The following is a 14,126-nucleotide window of genomic DNA, read 5'->3' as shown; positions in this document are numbered from 1 at the left end:
CATTTTGGTGGTGGACGTCCCCCAACCTGCTCCGAACCTCAGCAACGCAAGCCAACAAGATCCCTCATCATGCCCGCAGCCTGTTATGCATGGAGGACAACAATGGAGCCAGTCCTGGCTCCACCGTCATTAATCTGGAGGCTGCCCGGACTGATGGCACTCAGCAACCCGTGAAAAAGTAATTGCCCCCTTCCTTAACTCCTCATATTATTCCTGACGCATACATTTAATCTCAAAGCCTGACTATATTCCACATGAAAAACGCACAACCCCTATTTACATACATATAATAATAATATCCTATACTCTTTGTACACACAATGGCTCCTTTATATTATTTTTAGTTACAAGCATTGTATATCACCACCACCCCCACACAGCTCATAATTCCCATCCCCCATCTCTATAGGTTCTATATTGTACATCACATACCTGTCTGTACAATGTTTACTCTCTAAAAGCCACAAAAAGTAACAGAAGACATTACCTGCTGCCAGTTGCAGCAATGGCTCCTCCCTTACTTCCTGTGCATGCCTGATTACCTTCCTACCTAGTGTGCTCTACATGTTCTCTATTGTGTTACAGCACAGCCAGTGCTCTAAAAAGAAATAAGAGCATTATTCTAAGTCTTATTATTATTATTATTATAACACCCTCTTATACACGAGCAATGCATTCTGGGAGTTGGAGTGCAGGGACTTGCAGTCCATGGATTGAAGCTTCCTATCCTGTGATTGTATCTGTCAGAAGGATTGCATAGAAGGCGGAACTCTGCATCCGGGATGAAGGGGGGGAAGGATTAGAAAGGGGCACACCCCAAGTATGAAACGCAAAACTAGGAAGTCTTTGGAACGCATAGCCAGGAAGTAGAGGTGAGACTGACACTACAAAGGTGATAGACTATTATTATTATTAATAATAATAATATCATCATACATATAATGTATAATTATTCCCAGATAAATGTAATAGTCGTTTTGCCACACTTCCTGTGTATGCGTTCCAAAGCACGTGTGTTGTGCGTTTCACTGGACGGAAGTCGTTGCTATTTGTGGATACGCCCAAGAAGGCGGGTTCTCAAACCACGCCCCTGAAGCGCTTGCGGCTAGGATGAACAGATTTAGAACGTCATGACGTGCGTGTCTCCTACGTGACGTGTCCTACCCATGGCCACGTTGCCTAGAGATAAGGGTGACAAGGGGGTCGGCTGACAAGGGTAAACACAGGTGTCGTCGCTGTGGCGGCCATTTTGTTGTAGCGCAAAGGGGTTTTTATATAAACCATGGGAGTCACAGACAAAACTTCCACTCTGCTCTTCCCAGATTTGATTCTCTGCTTCAGCTGAGTGAGTGAGGAAGGCACATGGATCAGACAGCCGGGTATACAAGCCGTCCCAGAGAGCACACAGCGCTAAACACTAGAGCTAGAAGTACCAGGTAGGACCAGAGGGGGCGCCATCATGCTTGCGTTTAGACTGAATTCATGAGCTTCAAGGATCCAGACCTCTATAGAGGGAGTAGCTGACCACATTATCTTCCTAATCCAAACGTGGCCCCAAAACTTTATTTTATTCTTGGGTTATAAAGGGTAATGACAGTGCAATCAGGATCTCTGCTGAACAGCTGGTGAGATAAAACAAGTACGCCAAAGAGAAAGCCCGACCGCCACTTTTTCTGCCCATCAATAAAGCAAGGGACGTTAGATCAAGTCGATAGGATCAAGTCATCGGAGCCAATCATGTTCAAGAGACAATCTTTTAGGTAGATTTCCTTTCCAAGGTGTTGGTCCCTCCTGCATGTTGGTGGGCAGTCAGCAGAAATTCAATATTTCAATTTCTGTGCCCACCATAAGAGTGCGGCTCTGCAGATCACCCCACCAAGGAGTAAAATAGCGAAAATGCGCAATTTATTGCGAATAAAATACGCCGCGGGATATTTCACGTTCATCCCGTCTTACGAACACTTTATTTTATTACTACTACTAGATGATTTTTAGTGCCAAAAAAAGATGGCGTGGTCTCAGGAGCTTTACTTTAAATCGACGATGGATACCGGCAAGAAGAGGATGACAGAGAGGATACTGCGCCTCACCCTGGAGATCATCTACCTGCTGACCGGAGAGGTGAGGAGGATTCTGGGAGGTCACATGACATCACTCTCATCTCTATTAATAAAACACAGGCCTGACCGGAGAGGTGAGGAGGATTCTGGGAGGTCACATGACATCACTCTCATCTCTATTAATAAAACACAGACCTGACCGGAGAGGTGAGGAGGATTCTGGGAGGTCACATGACATCACTCTTATCTCTATTAATAAAACACAGACCTGACCGGAGAGGTGAGGAGGATTCTGGGAGGTCACATGACATCACTCTTATCTCTATTAATAAAACATAGAGCTGACCGGAGAGGAGAGGAGGATTCTGGGAGGTCACATGACATTGCTCTTACCTCTGGCTGCCAAATGACCAGGCCACTTTTTGCGATTCGGCACTGCATTGTTTTAACTGACAATTGCGCGGCCGTGCGACGTGGCTCCCAAACAACATTGACGTCCTTTTTTTTCCCCACAAATAGAGCTTCCTTTGACCACCTCTCCGTTCGTTTTTATTTTTTTGCGCTATAAACAAAAAAAGAGCGCCAATTTTGAAAAAAAGCAATATTTTTAACTTTTTGCTATAATAAATACCCCCCAAAAAAAAAAATATATATATATATATATATATATATATATATAAAAATTCCTCAGTTTAGGCCGATACGTATTCTTCTACATATTTTAGGTAAAAAAAAAAACGCCATACGCGTTTATTGATTGGCTTGCGCAAAAGTTATTGCGTCTACAAAATAGGGGGTCGTTTTATGGCATTTTTATTATTATTTTTTTTAGTAGTAATGGCGGCGATCTGCGTTTTTTTTTTTTTTATTATTATTATTATTGTGACTGCCACTTTATGACAGACGCATCGGACAGTTTTTGAATTTTTTTTGGGACCATTGTCATTTATACAGCAATCGGTGCTATAAAAATGCACTGATTACTGCAAAAATGACACTGGCAGTGAAGGGGTTAACCACTAGTGGGCTTGAAGGGGTTAAGTGTGTCCTAGGGAGTGATTCTAACTGTAACGGAGGAGCTACCAGTGACACGTCAGCGATCACTGTTCCCAATCACAGGGAACAGTAGATCACTGACGTGTCACTAGGCAGAACAGGGAAATGCCTTGTTTACAAAGGCATCCCCCTGTTCTACCTTTGCCGACCGCAATCGCGGGCCGCCCGGGAACATCGAGTTCCCGGGACCCGCGGGCGCACTCACGAGGCACGCGACGGCAAATTTAAAGGGACGTACAGGTACGACCATTTGCCTGCCTGTGCCATTGTGACGAAGTATATCGTCGTGCGGCGGTCTGCAAGTGGTTAATAAAACACAGACCTGACCGGAGAGGTGAGGAGGATTCTGGGAGGTCACATGACATCACACTTATCTCTATTAATAAAACACAGACCTGACCGGAGAGGTGAGGAGGATTCTGGGAGGTCACATGACATCACACTTATCTCTATTAATAAAACACAGAGCTGACCAGAGAGGTGAGGAGGATTCTGGGAGGTCACATGACATCACTCTTATCTCTATTAATAAAACACAGACCTGACTGGAGAGGTGAGGAGGATTCTGGGAGGTCACATGACATCACTCTTATCTCTATTAATAAAACACAGACCTGACCGGAGAGGTGAGGAGGATTCTGGGAGGTCACATGACATCACACTTATCTCTATTAATAAAACACAGACCTGACCGGAGAGGTGAGGAGGATTCTGGGAGGTCACATGACATCACACTTATCTCTATTAATAAAACACAGAGCTGACCAGAGAGGTGAGGAGGATTCTGGGAGGTCACATGACATCACTCTTATCTCTATTAATAAAACACAGACCTGACTGGAGAGGTGAGGAGGATTCTGGGAGGTCACATGACATCACTCTTATCTCTATTAATAAAACACAGACCTGACCGGAGAGGTGAGGAGGATTCTGGGAGGTCAATTGCATATAAATTAAATTGCTCATTATAGGATTATGGACCTTTGAAGATGTCCACTGATCATGTGACCACCAGCACTCATCCACGTCTGTCCAGGAAATTTAGTCGTGCCCAGAGCCCCATTCCAGAGCCTCCACTGACACCAAAGAAAAACAAGGTAAAGAAGATGGTAGAAGTCACCCAGAAGATGATGGAGCTGCTGACAGGAGAGGTGAGCGGTGCCGGGAATTCTGGGACATTATCCAGTAACAGACAAGGGATGTGTCTGGATGGTGACGGTATCATTGTGTGTGTCAGGTTCCTATAAGGTGTCAGGATGTCACTGTCTATTTCTCCATGGAGGAGTGGGAGTATATAGAAGGACACAAGGATCTCTACAAGGACGTCATGATGGAGAATCAGCCGCCCCTCACATCACCGGGTAAGAGGAGACTTTATTGTAAAGGAGAGAGCAGTACGGAGGGTCCACCTAGATCCCCAATGATCTGACCGCCCTTTACGCGTTACGTCCAATCAAGCATTTATTGTTCCTTGTTTATTAAGAGGTCTCTAAGCAGTGCTTTGTATTCAGTCAGTGTGTGTTTCCTACAGATGGATCCAGTAATGGGAACCCACCAGAGAGATGTCCCCGTCCTCTGTATTCCGGGGACTCCACACAGGAAGATCAGGAGATCCCTCGGGATGATCAGGTAGAGATTCTTAAAGCAAATCTAGCATGTAAGAATGTTTTATAATACATATCAATTGAGTAAAATTCTGTTTTCTCTAGGCTGAGGACCTAATCAATATTCATGGTGCTTATTTGCAAAACACGACTTGTAATGAAGCTGATCATCCATGTAAGGAGGAAGAAAGTCCTCCAGACCTCAGGACTGGTGAGTAGTAAAAGTCCCACCTTCTTCTTGTTCAGTCACTACAACAATCTCTGAAATGATAACGAAGTGGAGACATTTTTTTTGTACATGTTATAACTGCACTGGGGGTAGGTAATTTCGGCACTCCAGCTGTTGTGGAATTACAAGTCCCATGAGGCATTGGAAGGCTTTGGCAGACATTGGCACGACTCCTAGAGGCATGATGGGATTTGTAGTTTCACCGCAGCTGGTGTGCCGAGGCTGCCTTCCCCTGAACTATGCAGGGAAAACGTTACCCTTGCTTTGGTTTCATTAACTATGATTTATCTTCAGTAATGTGCTGCCTCTTTAGTAAGGATGAGCTCTGGCGTGTTCGCATAGTACACGTGCGGAGCCCGCCAGGACGTGTGCACAGCGCTGCGCTAATCACAGTCAGGGAGACATTGTCCCGATGCTCGGCTGCAGGGATCGTGAAATGTCTCCCTGGCTGTGATAAGCGCAGCGCCGTGCACACTTCCTGGCGGGCTCTGCACATGTAGCATGCGAACACGCCAGAGCTCATCCTTACTCTTTAGCCTCAACTGCCAATTGCCATCTATTTTCAGAGATATGGTGCAGAAGTGTATGTGACCAACACACCTGGGGGGGGGGGGGGAGATTGCCTGGGGGGGGTTCCGGTTGAGGTGGTGAAGTGATTCCAAGACACTGTAGTGCAGCACCGCTTAAGAAATTGAAGGTCCTCCACTGTAATAGATAAGGACAGCAGGGGGCGCATCTGAGTGTAGCAGTATAAAAAAAATCATTTATTAACACAATTGGCAACTTACGAAACTATGTAGTGATATCGGGCATATACATGTAGAAACGTCATTTAGGGTCAACTTCCAGTGATGGATCTCTGTAGAACAAGATGAGCTTCCTTGGGTGGGATCAGTGGCGTCGCTGGGGGGGCGGGGGGTGCGAGCCGCACCAGGTGACACCCACCAGAGGGGTGACACCTGTGTGTTGCGGCACAGGGGGGTCTGCACTGATTAAGGCTGCATTCACACCTGAGCGTAGCGTTTTGCAGCATTTTTTACCGCAATTTTGTACAGGTCTAGGGTCACCAATGTAAAACGCCCAAATGCGCTCAATTTGAGCGACAAAAAAGGGTCCGGAACTTGTTTGGGCTTCAGGCGTTCGGCGTCAGGCATTTTGTAGTGGAGATGTGAACCATCGCCATAGAGAATAATGTATTTTTTTTCCCTCTGGCGTCTTTGAGCGTCGCGCTTCAGGCGACAAAACGCTCAGGTGTGAATGCAGCCTAAGGGTGGTCTGCACTGATGGAGGGGGGGGGGGCTGCACAAAGGGGGGTCAGCACTGATGGAGGGGGGGTCTGCACTGAGGGGGTCAGCACTGATGGAGGGGGGGGTCTGCACTAAGGGGGTTTAGCACTGATAGAGGGGGGTCTGTAATTGGTGAGGGAAGTCTGTACTGAGGGAGGGGGATCTATACTGCAGGAGGGGGGCTTGTAGTTAGTGGAGGGAGGGTCTGTACTGAGAGAGGCAGGTCTGTACTGAGGGGGGACTATAGGTAGTGGAGGGGGTGGTGACACCAATTTGTTCCGCACCGGATGACACCAACCCTAGTGATGCCACTGGGTGGGATTGCAGCACCAATGACTGTACTGCAAAGGAGACACCACTGGGGGCAGCAGACTAAGCGTAGCAAAAGGGTGAACGAAAAGCAAGCTATGTAAATAAATAGCAACTCACAGAAGTATAAGGTTTAGGGATGGGCTCGGGCGTGTTTGGATCGAACCCGCCAGGAAGCTGGTACTGCACACCGCCAATCATAGGCAGCGTGTGTATGTGCAGCTGCTGGTCAGGGAATGCCTCACTGTCTATGATTGGCGGTGTGCAGTGACAGCTTCCTACGTCCGGCCGGCGTTTTTTTTTTTTACGTCGTTTGCGTTCGGCTTTTTCCAGCGTATAGTTACCCCTGCTATAATGAGGCGTACTCAATGTTAAGTATGGCCGTCGTTCCCGCGTCCAATTTTGAATTTTTTACGTCTTTTGCGTAAGTCGTTCGTGAATAGGGATTTGCGTAGAATGACGTCACCGTCGTAAGCATTGGCTTGTTCCAGTTTAATTTCGAGCATGCGCACTGGGACACCCCCATGGACGGCGCATGCGCAGTTAAAAAAAAAACGTCATTTACGTCGGGTCACGACGTATTTACATAAAACACGCCCCCATCACAACGATTTGAATTGCGCGCCCTTACGCCGCCAAAGATACACTACGCCGCCGATTCTTTGAGGATTCGAAAAAAAAAGTAAGTTACGGCGGCGTAGTGTATCTTAGATACGCTACGCCTGGCGGAAATATGCGCCGCTGTACGTGGATCTGCCCCTATATTTCTGTGAGTTGCTAACAGTGCCTTGAAAAAGTATTCATACCCCTTGAAATTTTCCAAATTTTTTCATGTTACAGCCAAAAACGAAAATGTATTTTATTGGGATCTTATGTGTTAGACCAACACAAAGTGGCACATAATTGTGAAGTGAAACGGAAATATTAAATGGTTTTCAAACTTGTTTACAAATAAATATGTGGCGTACTTTTCTATTCAGCCCCCTTTACTCTGATACCCCTAACTAAAATCTAGTGGAACCAATTGCCTTCACCCAATCACCTAATTAGTAAATAGAGTCCATCTGTGTGTATATTAATCTCAGTATAAATACAGCTGTTCTGTGAAGCCCTCGGAGGTTTGTTAGAGAACCTTAGTGAACAAACAGCATCGTGAAGGTCAAGGAAAAGACCAGACAGGTCAGGGATAAAGATGTGGAGAAGTATAAAGCAGGGTTAGGTTATAAAAAAAAAAAAATCTCCCAAGCTTTGAGCATCTCACGGAACTCTGTTCAATCCATCAACCGAAAATGGAAAGTCTATGGCACAACTGCAAACCTACCAAGACATGGTCGTCCACCTAAACTGACCGGGCCGGGCAAGGAGAGCATTCATCAGAGAAGCAGCCACGTGGCCCATGGTAACTCTGGAGGAGCTGCAGAGATCCACAGCTCAGGTGAGAGAATCTGTCCACAGGACAACTATTAGTCGTGCTCTCCACAAATCTTCCCTTTATGGAAGAGTGGTGTGTAGCACCAGCCAGTAGCACCTGTTTATTTCACTGTAATAACAATGAAAAAAAGGGCCTACACTGCTTTCTTCCTATATCCGTAAAGCTAATAATAAGTAAAAGGCAATGGTTAAATAAAAAGTGAGAGTCCCTTTCTTTTTATCTTTGACAGGTGGAAAGAGCTGCAGAATGACCTCATGTGGACCTCTTTTGGTGGAGTTCAAAACCGAAGATAACCCAATGGGACATTCTCCGGATTTAAACATCATTGCCTCAAGTCTTCCTCCAGATCCCACTGCCAGAAGTCAGTGTCCAGACCCCTTTACACCACATCTCCATCCAGATCCCACTACCAGAAGTCAGTGTCCAGACCCCTTTACACCACATCTCCATCCAGATCCCACTACTAGAAGTCAACGTCTACATCCCAATAAACCACATTTTTATCCAGATCCCCCTACCGGAAGTCTAGGTCCAGACCATAGAACAACGAATCTCAATCCCGATCGCACTACAAGTCAACGTCCAGATCCCAATACACCACATTTTCATCCAGATCACCCTACTAGAAGTCCAGGTCCAGACCATAGAAGAACACATCTCCATCCAGACCCCACTACTAAAAGTCAACGTCCAGGCCCCAATACACCACATCTTCATCCAGATCCCCCCACTAGAAGTCTAGGTCTAGACCATAGAAGAACACATCTCCATCCAGATCCCACTACAAAAACTCAACGTCTACATCCCAATAAACCACATTTTTATCCAGATCCCCCTACCGGAAGTCTAGGTCCAGACCATAGAACAATGAATCTCAATCCAGATCGCACTACAAGTCAACGTCCAGATCCTAATACACCACATTTTCATCCAGATCACCCTACTAGAAGTCCAGGTCTAGACCATAGAAGAACACATCTCCATCCAGATCCCACTACTAGTGGTCAACGTCCACACCCCAATAAACCACATTTTTATCCAGATCCCGAGACCAGAAGTCTAGATCCAGACCATAGAACAACGCATTTCCATCCAGATCCCACTACAAGTCAACGTCCAGATCCCAATACACCACATCTCCATCCAGATCCCCCTACCAGAAGTCAGTGGCCAGATCCCATTACATCCCATCTCCACCCAGATCCTACTAACAGAAGCCTACATCTAGACTCCATAACACCACATCTCCATCCAGATCTCACTACCAGAAGTCTAGGTCTAGACCCCATTACCCCACATCTCCTTCCAGATCTCACCACCAAAAATGTATGCCCTGACCCCATTACCCCCCATGCCCATTTGGATTACATTACTCAAAACTTTCATCCAGATCCCACAAGGAGAGGTCTTTGTCCAGACCCTAATACACTTCATATCCGTCCATACCTTACTACGAAATATCTTCATCCGGGACTTCCACTGGTTGAACAATCTGGGCATGACTGGAGCTTGTCCCAACCTGTTACCAAGCCTGTGTTCAATAACATGTTTCCTTGCCCCGAATGTGGCAAATGCTTCACCCAGGAGGCTGTCCTCATAAAACATCGGAGGAAACACGTTGGTAACATGCCTCACGTCTGTTCAGAGTGTGGCAAGTCATTTAAGCGCAAGTCACAACTGGAAAACCACCAGAGATTTCACACAGGTGAAAAGCCTTTTACCTGTGAGGATTGTGGCAAGAGCTTTCCACTGAAGACCTCCCTGGTCAAACACCGCCGTATTCATTCTGGTGAGAAGCCGTTTTCCTGTGCAGATTGTGGGAAGAGCTTCGCTTACAACTCCCTCCTGTTGGAACACCGGAAGGTCCACACGGGCAGTAAGCCATTTTTGTGCCCCGACTGTGGCAAGTGCTTCCCGCGCAACTCACAGCTGGATAAGCACCGCAGGACTCACACGGGTGAAAGGCCTTTCCCATGCAAAGAGTGCGGAAAGTATTTTGCTCATCAGTCCATCCTCCGAGAGCACTTGAAGGTCCACACGGGTGCCCGGCCTTACTTGTGTACAGAGTGTGGGAGGTCCTTCTCGCGCAAGACCGAGCTGGTAAGGCATCAGCGAATTCACACGGGTGAGAAACCCTATGCCTGTTCGCAGTGTGGCAGGTGTTTTCGCCAGAGGGGGATCCTGGTGACCCACCTTAAGGCCCACTCTGGGGAGAAACCTTATTCGTGTTCTGAGTGTGGCAAGTGCTTCAAAAACAAGTCCAACCTTCTGACACACCAAATAACTCATATAGTGCACACTGAAGCAGACAATCAGCCTTATGGGCTTGGCCTGTCAAACCACTAGGATTAACATGAAGCAGCAGGGGGGTACAGATGCTTTAGATGGCAGTCTGTCTCTGCTTGCAGGCAACATTCTCCTGCATCTCTTTTAGTCACTGGACTATATTATAGCATAACCTATGACATTACAGACAATGCAAAGATTCTTGGGCCTTTGACACTGGATGAGGCTTGGATCTTACTTCAGATTCCATTGCAAACAGGGCCAGATCTAGCCTATCTGATCTGGGGGTGCAGTAAAAAAGTCAGGGGTCATAATGTCAATAGTGTATGAGTCATTGATAGTCTATCACACAGTGTCACAACCTGGGAAACACTTAAACAGAACCTGTGCCCCCTCATATCGGATGTTCCTATCACAGTCCCCCTTTACATCATGACTACTCATCATAGTGCCCCCTTAGTGCATCCCCATCAGGAGTGCCGCCTTACATTGGGCGTCCCCATTAAGAGTGCCCCTTACATCGGGTGTCCCCATCAAAAATGCCCCTTACATCCGGTGTCCCCATCAAAGAGAGCCAACACAATGATAAGAGCCACTTGAGAAGTCCAGGAAATAGATTTTTGGTGGACCTATTTTTTTTTAAAGTTTGGGGTGTGTTCTGGAGATAAAAGAACTGTTAATAACATATAATGGTTATGGTAGAGCCAACATGATGGATGGAAGAGCCAACACGATCTTAAGGGCCACTTGAGAAGTCCAGGAAATAGATTTTTGGTGGACCTTCCTTTCTAAGGTTGGGTTGATTCTGGAGATGTAGAACTGTCAGTAACATATGATGATTATGAAAGAGCCAACACGATGTTAAGGGCCACTTGAGAAGTTCATGAAATAGATTTTTGGTGGACCTTCCTTTCTAAGGTTGGGTTTGATTCTGGAGATGTAGAACTGTCAGTAACATATGATGATTATGGAAGAGCCAACATGATGTTAAGAACCACTTGAGAAGTCCAGGAAATAGATTTTTTGGTGGACCTATTTTTTTAAGTTTGGGGTGTGTTCTGGGGATTAAATAACTGTTATTAACATATGATGGTTATGGCAGAGCCAACCTGATAGATGGAAGAGCCAACACATTGTTAAAGGCCACTTGAGAAGTCCAGGAAATTTATTTTTTTGTAGACTTTTAAAGCTTGAGGTGTGTTCTGGAGATGAAGAAATATCAGTGATATATGATGGTTTGAGGAAAAGCCAACGTGATGTTAAGGGCCACCAAAGAAGTCCATGAAATAGATTTTTGGTGGACTCATCTTTTAAAGGTCGAAGTGGGTGCCGGAGATGAAGAACTGACAGTAACATATGATGGTTATTGAAGAACCAACGTGGTGGATGGAAGAGCCGACATGATGTTGAGGGCTACTAAAGAAGTCCATGAAATAGATTTTTGGTGGACTTACCTTTCAAAGGTTGGGGTGGGTTCGGGAGATGAAGAACTGTCAGTAACATATGATGGAAGTGCCAGCACAATTTTTGGTGGACTTATCTTTTAAAGGTCGAAGTGGGTGCTGGAGATGAAGAACTGACAGTAACATATGATGGTTTTTGAAGAACCAACGTGGTGGATGGAAGAGCCGACATGATGTTAAGGGCTACTAAAGAAGTCCATGAAATAGATTTTTGGTGGACTTTCCTTTCAACGGTTGGGGTGGGCTCCGGAGAAGAAGAACTGTCACTAACTTACGATGATTTGAGGAAGAGCCAACATGATGTTAAGGGCCACTATAGATTTTTTGGTGAAATTTCTTTGAAATTCTAATATTTATAACAAAATGCATTTTCCATTGAATACTGGATGGATGTATAGTTTATCTGGGAGAGAAAACTGGACCAGGCTTTTTAATCATTCGTGTTTTCATCTTTTTTTATCTAGAACATTTACAGACTGTGGCTTAAGTTTTTTTATTCAACATTTTGTTGCCTGGGGTGGCATAGCTGCTGATGGTTGGGCCACCGTGAATGTTTTGTCCCACCTCTGCCACCTTCCTCAGCACTTTTATCTTAGATTATGAAGATGTGGAGAGCTTCCAGTGATGCCTTCCAGAGCAAAGCTGCGCAAGTAAGCTGCTTTAGACCTTTTCAGATACTCCTAATGAGGCACACGTGACCAAATGCCCGGGACACGTTTTGGAATTACGTAATGGCCCCCTTGAAATTGAGGTGTTCCTAAGCCAGTGGTTGTTAGTTTCAAAAATCATTTAAAAAAAAAAGTTGCATAATATGGAGTATTTTGAGAGGGGAATATGGTACATCACGCAAAACTTGGAAATTATAAAAATCTGTGTTTCTATGAACAATAAAACAGTGTTTTATATAATGCATCTGTGTGGTGTTTATTATTGAATAGGTCAGCCCAAACAAAAGCGATATTTCAGTGTCTGGTGGATGTTGAAGGGGTAAACCACCGGACAGTCTTCTTCCTTTTGGGGACTCTACAGGGAGTGCAGAATTATTAGGCAAATGAGTATTTTGACCACATCATCCTCTTTATGCATGTTGTCTTACTCCAAGCTGTATAGGCTCGAAAGCCTACTACCAATTAAGCATATTAGGTGATGTGCATCTCTGTAATGAGAAGGGGGTGTGGTCTAATGACATCAACACCCTATATCAGGTGTGCATAATTATTAGCCAACTTCCTTTCCTTTGGCAAAATGGGTCAAAAGAAGGACTTGACAGGCTCAGAAAAGTCAAAAATAGTGAGATATCTTGCAGAGGGATGCAGCACTCTTAAAATTGCAAAGCTTCTGAAGCGTGATCATCGAACAATCAAGCGTTTCATTCAAAATAGTCAACAGGGTCGCAAGAAGCGTGTGGAAAAACCAAGGCGCAAAATAACTGCCCATGAACTGAGAAAAGTCAAGCGTGCAGCTGCCAAGATGCCACTTGCCACCAGTTTGGCCATATTTCAGAGCTGCAACATCACTGGAGTGCCCAAAAGCACAAGGTGTGCAATACTCAGAGACATGGCCAAGGTAAGAAGGGCTGAAAGACGACCACCACTGAACAAGACACACAAGCTGAAACATCAAGACTGGGCCAAGAAATATCTCAAGACTGATTTTTCTAAGGTTTTATGGACTGCTGAAATGAGAGTGAGTCTTGATGGGCCAGATGGATGGGCCCGTGGCTGGATTGGTAAAGGGCAGAGAGCTCCAGTCCGACTCAGACGCCAGCAAGGTGGAGGTGGAGTACTGGTTTGGGCTGGTATCATCAAAGATGAGCTTGTGGGGCCTTTTCGGGTTGAGGATGGAGTGAAGCTCAACTCCCAGTCCTACTGCCAGTTTCTGGAAGACACCTTCTTCAAGCAGTGGTACAGGAAGAAGTCTGCATCCTTCAAGAAAAACATGATTTTCATGCAGGACAATGCTCCATCACACGCGTCCAAGTACTCCACAGCGTGGCTGGCAAGAAAGGGTATAAAAGAAGAAAAACTAATGACTTGGCCTCCTTGTTCACCTGATCTGAACCCCATTGAGAACCTGTGGTCCATCATCAAATGTGAGATTTACAAGGAGGGAAAACAGTACACCTCTCTGAACAGTGTCTGTGAGGCTGCGGTTGCTGCTGCACGCAATGTTGATGGTGAACAGATCAAAACACTGACAGAATCCATGGATGGCAGGCTTTTGAGTGTCCTTGCAAAGAAAGGTGGCTATATTGGTCACTGATTTGTTTTTGTTTTGTTTTTGAATGTCAGAAATGTATATTTGTGAATGTTGAGATGTTATATTGGTTTCACTGTTAAAAATAAATAATTGAAATGGGTATATATTTTTTTTTTGTTAAGTTGCCTAATAATTATGCACA

The 14,126-nt window shown here is 45.4% G+C and overlaps 2 protein-coding genes and 1 long non-coding RNA gene across 3 annotated transcripts in view; 2 read left to right on the top strand and 1 right to left on the bottom strand.

Annotated features, from left to right (window-relative positions):
* LOC120910492 (zinc finger protein 571-like) overlaps positions 1-14,126 on the bottom strand; it is a 29,174-nt gene that overhangs the window by 3,423 nt on the left and 11,625 nt on the right. The window contains exons 5-6 of the mRNA XM_040322248.1: positions 9,698-9,821; positions 9,423-9,613 (exon numbers count right to left, since the gene is read on the bottom strand). Of these exons, the coding sequence (XP_040178182.1) occupies positions 9,423-9,613; positions 9,698-9,821 (315 nt within the window). The remainder of the gene's footprint in view (positions 1-9,422; positions 9,614-9,697; positions 9,822-14,126) is intronic.
* Positions 3,731-4,393, top strand: LOC120909406. The gene is made up of 3 exons (XR_005741260.1): positions 3,731-3,742; positions 4,088-4,267; positions 4,354-4,393. It is a non-coding gene; the product is annotated as an uncharacterized LOC120909406 (long non-coding RNA).
* LOC120909357 (zinc finger protein 689-like) lies at positions 4,524-12,635 on the top strand. The gene is made up of 3 exons (XM_040321108.1): positions 4,524-4,745; positions 4,826-4,931; positions 8,206-12,635. Exon 3 carries the CDS (start codon positions 8,223-8,225, stop codon positions 10,320-10,322), a length of 2,100 nt encoding a protein of 699 aa, XP_040177042.1. The 5' UTR covers positions 4,524-4,745; positions 4,826-4,931; positions 8,206-8,222; the 3' UTR covers positions 10,323-12,635.

Source organism: Rana temporaria, chromosome 8 (genome assembly GCF_905171775.1).
Source record: "Rana temporaria chromosome 8, aRanTem1.1, whole genome shotgun sequence".
NCBI classification, from domain to species: domain Eukaryota; kingdom Metazoa; phylum Chordata; class Amphibia; order Anura; family Ranidae; genus Rana; species Rana temporaria.
Note: the sequence above shows the minus strand (reverse complement) of the source record. Positions and strands in the feature narration are given on the sequence as shown.

Bases quoted from the DNA above. Each gene is read 5' to 3' on its own strand.
- LOC120909357 (XM_040321108.1), top strand. From the start codon at position 8,223: ATGACCTCATGTGGACCTCTTTTGGTGGAGTTCAAAACCGAAGATAAC.